The sequence below is a fragment of the Portunus trituberculatus genome, chromosome 43, assembly GCF_017591435.1.
Source record: "Portunus trituberculatus isolate SZX2019 chromosome 43, ASM1759143v1, whole genome shotgun sequence".
NCBI classification, from domain to species: domain Eukaryota; kingdom Metazoa; phylum Arthropoda; class Malacostraca; order Decapoda; family Portunidae; genus Portunus; species Portunus trituberculatus.
Window position 1 is genome coordinate 5,404,171 of NC_059297.1, and position 10,000 is coordinate 5,414,170.

The window sequence follows — 10,000 nt, forward strand, 5'->3', positions numbered from 1 at the left end:
TGTGTTTGGAAGATCATTTCTCGGCATCCTTATCTCCTCTTCTCTAATATAGGTCCATTGTGGGTGCGTGCGTATGTGTGTGTCTCTGTGTGTGTGTGTGTGTGTGTGTGTGTGTGTGTGTGTGTGTGTGTGTGTGTGTGTGTGCATGTGCGTGTGTGTGTGTGTGTCATATGATCCAGTCGGAGGAGCAATTAACATCACTCAATTGTCTCTCTCACCACTTGTATACGTCAAACAATCAATCATTCACTCCTTTAATCGCTTCATCTGCCCTCATTCTCCCCCATGCACCTGCCAATCATTAAGCCAACCTGTTGACCTTAATATATCCATTCTCCCTCTCTCCTCCCAATTACTCCTTGAAGATTTACTCCCACCACACCAAAAGCCAGTAACCAAACTTGAAAACCTAACCTAACCTAACTTATACGGGGAATAATTCTAGAGGATAATAGAGAGAAACTCACTCATTTAATTACCATCACATATTAATCAGTCCGTCAGTCAGTCAATCACTCATTCAGTCAGTCATTTCTTTCGCAGCCACTTGCATCAACGTATCTGTGCTCACGTTGGCGGTGGTGGCTAGCGGGAGACTCTACGCTGTTTTGTTCCCACTTCGAGCCCTCCGCACCTCCTCCCGCCCAGTGCTTCTTATCTCCCTCCTCTGGGTGGCCTCTTTCGTCCTGGCTCTCCCCTCCTTCTACGTCAGGGACACGCAGGCTGTAAAGGTAAGCAAGGACAGGTGAGGGAACAGGTGGGCGTGAAGAGAAGGCTTTAGATGACGAGAGCGTGAAAATAGACAGTGGTGAGGATAAGAGGTATAGTGAAAATATACATGGATGGATGAGAGAGAGAGAGAGAGAGAGAGAGAGAGAGAGAGAGAGAGAGAAGAAAGCCAAAAATGTTAGTTGTAGTGGTAATAGTAGCAGTAGTAGTAGTAGTAGTAGTAGTAGTAGTAGTAGTAGTAGTAGTAGTAGTAGTAGTAGTAGTAGTAGTAGTAGTAGTAGTAGTAGTAGGTAGTAGTAGTAGTAGTAGTGGAAGTAGTAGTAGTAGTAGTAGTAGTAGTAGTAGTAGTAGTAGTAGTAGTAGTAGTAGTAGTGTGGATGCATATCTTATGTATAACTATGTATGTTACGTATATATGCGTAACACTCAACCAGACAATTCTAAATACCTCTCTCTCTCTCTCTCTCTCTCTCTCTCTCTCTCTCTCTCTCCAGTGGAACGATCTAGTGGAGGAGAGTTGCAGTGACGTCCTCTGCAGCGCCTCCTCCATCGCCGCCTTCCGCTACTACAGAATCCTGGTGAGGCGGTGCTGCTCTTGCTTAGATCCTGCTTCATTGTGTTAGCGCAGGGCTGAGTCAAGGAAGAGCTCAGTTGTTCTTTATTTTATCCCTTCTCTAGGCCAGTGTGTGTTTACGGATGGGAAGGCATAATGGGTAGCGGCTGAAGGTGGTGTATGGTTTGTTTCATCGAGTGAGGGGCTACCACGTGTTGTTTTGTTACTAGCGTCATTAAGCGCTCCTTGTGTCGTCATATGACGTGTGAGAGAGTGACAGGTACCAGGAACCATATTTTGTTAATAAAGTTAATCTACGTACCACCTTTGTTAAATTATGTGTAGGAAAATAGGATTGAAATAGAACGAGGTCTCTTCCCGTCCCTCTCATTGCTTAGGTGGCGGGAACAAGGAGGGACGAGGGGCGAGGCGTGAATGTTGGGAGCGCTGTGACATTGGGTTTGCTGTAAAAAACCGATGCAGGCTAAGGGATAAAACCAAAGCCGTGGAGTTATTGTCAGTGGTCCAGTAACAAACCTATTTCATATACACAGTGTAAACTCACCGAGAAACACAAGTCCGAACTAGAAAATAAAAAGAAAAGATTGAAATATTTTAAAAGCATAGAAAAGAATTACTCTTCATTTATTTCTGGGGAAAAAAAAACACGACGTTCTCTGGAATTGTACTCTGCAAAGTGAAGGGATCAGCTTTGAAACTAATGAAGAGAATCGATCCAAGTCTAACCTAACCCAGCCCTCTAATGAAAGCGCTAACGTTAACAAGGGTTGGTGTGCCCGGGCCAGGGGGAAAGAGGTACCTTAGTTGTAATACCCGGGTGTCGTCAGTACGCTATTCATCTGAAGCAAAGAACACGAGATTGAGTACTTATAATTGCTTGTGATTATACAGGACCAGCTCACACTCGCCCCTGGGAGCAAATTTGATGACCTATCATTAGCTTAGGTCATTTCCCAGCATGATTAGTACACACACACACACACACACACACACACACACACACACACACACACACACACACACACACACACACACACACACACACACACACACACAGAGAGAGAGAGAGAGAGAGAGAGAGAGAGAGAGAGAGATTTTGCGTATTCTTCATATATTTACTTAATCTCTCTGTATATCTATGCGTATGTGAATGTGTATACGTATGTAATTATGTATTTGTGTATAGTTTTCATATTACTGAAGTAGTGTTTAGTAAAAATCTCTCTCTCTCTCTCTCTCTCTCTCTCTCTCTCTCTCTCTCTCTCTTTCTGGGTCAGCTTCTCATCACCATGTTCTTCCTGCCGGAGACGGTGATGGTGCTTGCCTACAGCGTCATTGTGGTGCGGCTGTACTGCGTCAGGAGGGGGCCCAAAGACCACGACACGCCCTTGCCCACCCCACTCCCAGCCAGTGACCACCCACACTCCGCCGCTCGCCGAAAGGTACTATGTCATGTTTTCATCATCACCAACTTAACCGTCCAAAACAACAAGGTGACAACAACACTAACATCACAAGACCCTCCCTTCCTTTCTTCCCTGCTCACTTTTTCACCTCTTCGTGCCATCAACCACCGCACAATCTCACTTCCATCACCTCATTCCTGTACTGTTTCCTCCTCCAGGTGGTGAAGATGACGGCAGCAGTGGTGGCGGCCTTCACGGTGTGCTGGTCTCCCCTTCAGGCTCTGTCTCTCTACGGGCTGCTCTCTGAAGACACCGTGAGTACTGCCTGGTGGTGGTGGTGGTGGTGGTGATGGTCTGGCTTTCTTGATCTGCGTCAGGGTGAGGGAGAATTTTGGAATGAGAGAGAGAGAGAGAGAGAGAGAGAGAGAGAGAGAGAGAGAGAGAGAGAGAGAGAGAGAGAGAGAGAGAGAGAGATTTGTTTTATAGTATTATCATATTGAGTTTGTGCTGAATTGTTATATTACTGTATGGATTTTGGAATATAATTTTCAATATTGCTTAGTTTTGTGGCTAGTCTGTCTCTCTCTCTCTCTCTCTCTCTCTCTCTCTCTCTCTCTCTCTCTCTCTCTCTCTCTCTCTCTCTCTCTCTCTCTCTCTCTCTCTCTCTCTCTCTCTCTCTCTTTCTTTCTTTTTTTTTTCATTCTCTTCATTCTTGTTCAACTAAATTAGTCTAACTTTAGTTTTCTCCTGAAGTCTTTCTTTCTTTCTCAGTCTAACATCATGCACACACACACACACACACACACACACACACACACACACACACACACACACACACACACACACACACACACACACACACACACACACACACACACACACACAATCTCTCTCTCTCTCTCTCTCTCTCTCTCTCTCTCTCTCTCTCTCTCTCTCTCTCTCTCTCTCTCTCTCTCTCTCTCTCTCTCTCTCTCTCTACACCTTTGTTACGTCACGTCCCATTTATTCGGCTGCAAGTGACATGCTTAAGTTATCAGCGTGTTTTGTGTGCAGTTGAGTGACTCCTGCCTGTAACGGATGTGTGTTATCTGTATCTTATCAGTGCGCTATCCACTTATCTCTTATCTTCAAGGTGAGTACACTGAATGCCATAGTAACCTATCAAACTCTTTTTTTTTTTTCTCTCTTCATTCCATTTTTTGTAGGTGTCATAATGATGGGTGATGAGTGATGGAGGAATAGTGCGTTATTTTTCAGCGTGGTAAGGACAGTAACTAGCATGGAAGGAGGAAGGTAATGAAGAAAATGGGAAGATTATAAGCTATTCACTCAACCTTCCCGCTTTTACTGTATTTATTTAGGCAGTTTTTAGAAAGGAAAGAAGGAAAGAGAAAAAGGTAAGAAAGACACACAAGTTTGAATAAAGTGAAGAAGGAGTAGAGAAATATATGATGAGTTAGTTGAATTAGTTACAGAGGTGTCTTGTTGCTCACCTAAAATCTCTGTCTCTCTCTCTCTCTCTCTCTCTCTCTCTCTCTCTCTCTCTCTCTCTCTCTCTCTCTCTCTCTCTCTCTCTCTCTTTCAAGAATTTACACGTCGTTATTTTTTTTGTAACCTGTTTCATGTCCTTTTTTTTCCTCATTTTTATATATATTTTTTTAAGTATTTATTTCTTTTTCGGTTTTTCATGTATTTTTCGTCTATTTCCATGTTTTTCTTTTTTTTCTTTTAGGAGATTTTCTTTGTTTTCTTTCCATTTTGTCATGCTTCCAATACTCATATTATTAGGGTCGTGTTTTTATCTTTTTATAATGTTTTTTTTTCAATTATTTTCTCCTTTTAGCATATTTTTTTTCTTCTTTTTTACAGCTCTTTTATTTTTTCTGTTTTTTGGTTTAATTTCCTCTTTGGTCATGTTTTTTTTTTGTCTATTTTTCTCATATTTTGCTCTTTATTTTCCTACTACCATGTCTTTTCATTTTATCATTTACCATTTGTCATGTTTTTTTCTTTTCTCCTTCTCCTTCATTTATTTATATCGTTGTAGTGTTTTTTTTTATTTGATGTTTTTTTTTATGTAATAATGATCAGTCTTATCACAATCAAATTAGATTATTAATGCACGTATGACTAGTTGCTTACAGATACTAAGATTGTACCTTAAACTCTCTTCCTTTCTCTTCTTTTATCGTTTTTTTTTTCTCTTCCACATCACCTTTACTTATTAAATTTTTACACACTTCCTGTACTTACATTTCTTGCATTCGAATATTAAACGTTTTGCAAATGAAAAGAATGACATTTAATCCTTTTCTCTTTTCTCATCTTTTCTTTTGTTCAAGCTTCACGTCACCTTTTTCTTTCTTGGTGCACTTACCTGAAAGGCGGCGGGACGTGCCTCGGTGCTGTCTTGCAAGCACAGCCGCGTGTCGCTAGAAAGAAGCGTGTCACCTTCCTTTATATCCCTGTGCCCCTTGAGCCAAGAAGGAATAACATGTGCGTGTGTGTTTGTGTGTGTGTGTGTGTGTGTGTGTGTGTGTGTGTGTGTGTGTGTGTGTGTGTGTGTGTGTGTGTGTGTGTGTGTGTGTGTGTGTGTGTGTGTGTGTGTGTGTGTGTGTGTGTGTGTGTGTGTGCGTGTGTGTGTGTGTGTCGATAGCTTGATTTTCTTTTGTGACTATGAGAAAAAATGGAGGATGAGGAAGAGAAGGAGGGTAGAACAAAGAAAACTGAGAATAATCTTTTGTTGTCATAGTTGCAAGTACACAATGTAAGTTCCATCATTCATTTTCGCTATTTTCAGTTTCAGTCATCAGTCTTATGATGCGACCATTAGCAGAGCAGACAGGGAAAACGCAAGCATTATTTTATCAGACCATTGTAGTGACCAGCTAGTCCTCATATAGTATTGAATGATCAGTGTTGCAGAATCCTTTTCAGACTAATACTAGAACTACTGTCTTACCTTTAAACATCCCAATTACCTTTTATAAGAGCATATTAACAATAGTCGGAGCTGAGACGCTAAAATTTCAAACATGTGGAATCTTCACTTATATATACTAACAGAACCACGTGAACACCATTGAATATCCCAATACCTTTTAAAACAGCACACTAACAATAACTGGGAATAAGACTGACTATTTAGGGAACAGAAAGCACAGTACCAAGGAAGGGAGTGAGAGAAGTTACTCCTCCTCACATGATTACCATTTGGCTTAACAGCTGCCCGAGTGGTTTTCCAACGCTGAGTTCTGGGCGTATTTCCTCGGTTACTGCAACTCTGCCTTCAACCCGCTGTTGTACTGTGGCTGCAGCGAGAACTTCAGACACGGCCTTACCAGCCTTGTACTCCGAAGACCACGCTGGCGAAGAAAGACGAGAGGTGGGAAGGAGGACTGACTGACTGGCTGGCTGGGCTCATGTTGCTTTGGTGTTCGTGGTGGTGTTATTACTCGTAAGCGTGTGTGTTTGTGATGGTGGTTGTAGTGTTAAGCACGTGGTGAGTCTATTGTTGATGTGTTACAAAGGGGTGTTATTTGGTGTTGTTGCGTGGTGTTGTTGGTGGTGATGGTGGCGTTGATGGTGTTCTTGTTTGTGTTGTTATGTTATGTTCTGCCTGTGCCGCTGTTGTGTTGTTGATTCTGCTACTTATTTGTGTTGTTTTTGTGTTGCGCTGTCCAGAGTTGTGGTGTTGTGACGTCTTTGCTCTTTTGCCCTGTGTTGTTATTACATTTATCTGTCATAGTGACGTCACCTCATACCTACTCTCTCTCTCTCTCTCTCTCTCTCTCTCTCTCTCTCTCTCTCTCTCTCTCTCTCTCTCTCTCTCTCTCTCTCTCTCTCTCTCTCTCTCTCTCTCTCTCTCTCTCTAAAAAAAAAACATGCATGGAAATATACATTGAATTATCTGGTTAATTATATTGTGGGGGTATGGGGGAGGAAGGGTTAGGGACGTTTATTAGACGGATGAATAGAAAACATAACACATTTACAGAACTTTACAACCCACGACACACTTGTGCTTGAATTTAGAGTTAGACCACCTGAGCTACTGAACATCTCTTACTGGCGGCGGAAAAAATCTTCATTAAATCTACTTTAGTTAGGAGAGTATGTGATACCGATATTTAAGTAGAGTAATATGAAAGATAAAGGGTAATCAGAATGGGGTTCAAACTTGACAGATAAAGTTGCGATAAAAAGAAAAGGGAGATAAGAAATAATTTGTCTTCATGCAAGGTGGTAAATAATTGTGATAAATTCAGTACTCATTGTGTTAGTGCCAAGTCAGCAAATAGCTTTAACCCCCTGAGTGTCATGATGCATATCCATTATTCATTCTGCTTACTATTTGGTGATTTTATACAGCTTCAGAAACTTATGTGGGGTATTAAAATAGTAAAGATCCAGGCCATTAATAGTCTGACTTTATAGACCCTTGCGAATGTCAATAAAATGGTCTAATTGTACACAAATCACAAGGTACAAATGTGTCTCAATGCTGAAGGGGTTAGTAGGATACCTTACTAATGAACAGAGATAACAGGCAGATTAAGGAAGGTTTGTTTAGAGACAGCCACGTGAATATTTCTGGCGTTTTGTGGTCTCCTCTTATGTTCTTATGAAAACAATCAAATATTCTTCCTTGTTTTACACACTGTCATTTCGTCACGTCAAAGACGATAAGATAGAGAAGAAAGATTGGAATGCTAGTTGCGTAGGTATCAAGAACATAAAAAACAAAAAACTTAAGACGTGTTGGTTAATGTTATCATTGAAACGGTCTTGTGGTATTAATAAGTATTTTCATGATTCTAATGGTTATTTCATCCCTTTATATTAACAGATGATAAACACTGAGGAGAGTCATTATTACTGTGGTTATCTTTTTTTCATTTATACCATGTGGGGTTTTCACGGGAATTTATGGGCTAAAGGAGATACTTTTTGGGGCACCTTCTATCTCAAATCCCATCCGCTAGGAAACCGGTGGACAGGATTCGAACCCGTGCGCTTAGAGACCCCTCGAACCAAAAATCACGCATGGTTCCACTGTAGCACGGCGGCTAAGAGGAAATCCCCTCCCAAAGAAAGATCAAGGAGCTTATTGAAACCTGATCAGAGTATTATCCAGTCATCAAAAGTGAATGTGAAAAAGAAATTGATAAAGAATGATATAATTAGGCCAATGAGATAAGGAATAGGTGCCACACACACACACACACACACACACACACACACACACACACACACACACACACACACACACACACACACACATCTCAAATTTTATGGTTCCTCCCGTCAAATATCATAAATATTAAGTTTTGGCAAAGAGTCATTATATTTCCGGTAACTGATTAATATGATATTCTCTTTCTTTTTATGGCATTATATGATCCCTTATGTGTGTTTGTTTCCTTTTATAGCTCTCTCTCTCTCTCTCTCTCTCTCTCTCTCTCTCTCTCTCTCTCTCTCTCTCTCTCTCTCTCTCTCTCTCATTTCCATCCACTGCCAGGTTTCGGAGGCGCTTTCTTCTCATATATGGACGATTTTTAAAGGCCACTACAGTTGTTAGACGAAAAATTATTGGTGATTCTTTGGCCCATATTCTGAAACATTTCCGCGCCTCTCCGTCACTGTTTTCAAAGGGCTCTAGTTGAAGTGACACGGGTTTTTAAGAATCTTTTTTGTTTTCTAGTGACATGTTTTCTGCATTATCAACAGAAAAAATACTCCTTAGAATTCGTCTCATCGTCTCAGTGGTCTTTGAAAATGGTCGCGATGAAAGAGAGAGAGAGAAGCATTTCTGAATATGGCTCCAAACCCATTTAGTACCATGACGCGTTTCCATATTCATTCTGCTTACTATTTGGTGATTCTATACAGCTTCAGAAACGTATGTGCTGATTAAAATAGTGAAGATCGTTGCCATTAATCTTCCGATCTCCATAGACCCTTGCTAATGTCAATAAAAAGGTCTAATCGTACACAAATCTCAAGGTATAAATGTGTCCCAGTACTGAAGCGGTTAATTTGATGATGCAAAATCCTTGATAAGTTTGCAATAGAATCATGAAAATGCCTCTCAAAACCGCGAACAATTTCCACTTTACTCTGTTAAATATAATGAAGATAAGACGCCGAAACGTGTGAGCTTACGGATCAAGAGTCGCATGGTTTTCTATGACTGTTTATATCCGTTTTCTTTCTCCTGGCAGCAGGGAGCGCCAACTCATGGTCCCCCTCGACCCTCCTCCTTCGCCTCACCTCCTCCTCCCTCTCCCGTACATCATCTGGAGGAGGCAGGGGAGCTGTTTCCCGCCAGACCTCAAACTCCCTCCCCTCCAAGACCTCAGACCCTGCCCGCTCCTCTAGGAAGGAGAACTCCACCACTCCAAGCCTGGTATATATATACACAATTCTCTTTAGCTACTTGCCTGTACAGTTAGTCAAAAGTCGTGTGCCTTTTTACTTTAATTTCACTCTGTTAAGCGTTTTCCCTTCCAATGTAAGTGTACTCACTGTCTCTTTGGTCGAGTCTTAACATATCAAAGGACTTGATAGTGAGGGAATGACTTGATAGTGAGGGGATGAGCTGTGAATATCTACTACAGCGGAATGTTCTGTTTTCTGAATGGTGATACGTGTTTTTTCTTTATAATTTTTTGTAATGGAATCAAACCAATGGGATAAAAAAGAAGTCCCTTTGAAAATGTCAGTCCCTAATGAGTCCAATGCGACATAAAATTCAAAGACTTTCACTTCCAGCTCAGGTCGTGCTCCAAGGGCGAGTTAGTCTGTCCGGAGCATCAACTGGAGAACAACAACGCCACCTCGAAGCTCATGGGTGAAGCCGAGGCGCTGAACCAAGTGACCCAGCCCTGAAAGGAGAACAGAAGAGAGTACATTAACCCTACGCACTGAGTGGAGAGGAAAATGAAAGTAAGGGCGACATTGAGAGGAAAGTGAAAGTGAGGGAAGAGAGCATTAATCATTCGTACTGTGTGGAGAAAGGAATAACGAAGAAGCACGAAAGAAAAACAATTCAACCTTGGCGAGAAATAAAAAGAAAGGCTCTGTCGTAAACACTGCATCTCCGCCCTTAATACTCACAGATATTAGGGCGCCTAAGATAAGTAGAAGGGTAAGGCTCAACACAGACGTTAAGCTTGGTCTTACGTTGAGCCTTGTGTTTGCTGCGCTCAACCTCGTGTTTAATTACGGTGAAACAAGCAAAGAAGGCCGACCATCAAGGAGCACTTGTCCGTCACCACAAGAATTATCA

At 41.6% G+C, this 10,000-nt stretch overlaps 1 protein-coding gene across 2 annotated transcripts in view; it reads left to right on the top strand.

The window, feature by feature from the left end:
• Positions 1 to 10,000, top strand: part of LOC123518121 (histamine H2 receptor-like) — a 12,161-nt gene that overhangs the window by 1,658 nt on the left and 503 nt on the right. Inside the window, exons 4-10 of one of the 2 annotated variants that reach the window (XM_045278750.1) lie at positions 544 to 731; positions 1,224 to 1,307; positions 2,581 to 2,745; positions 2,928 to 3,023; positions 5,935 to 6,094; positions 8,934 to 9,118; positions 9,484 to 10,000. The exon at positions 9,484 to 10,000 is cut by the window's right edge and continues 503 nt beyond it. In XM_045278750.1, coding sequence (XP_045134685.1) covers positions 544 to 731; positions 1,224 to 1,307; positions 2,581 to 2,745; positions 2,928 to 3,023; positions 5,935 to 6,094; positions 8,934 to 9,118; positions 9,484 to 9,600 — 995 coding nt within the window. In that variant the 3' untranslated portion in view covers positions 9,601 to 10,000. The remainder of the gene's footprint in view (positions 1 to 543; positions 732 to 1,223; positions 1,308 to 2,580; positions 2,746 to 2,927; positions 3,024 to 5,934; positions 6,095 to 8,933; positions 9,119 to 9,483) is intronic. The other variant, XM_045278751.1, reaches the window with a different exon arrangement.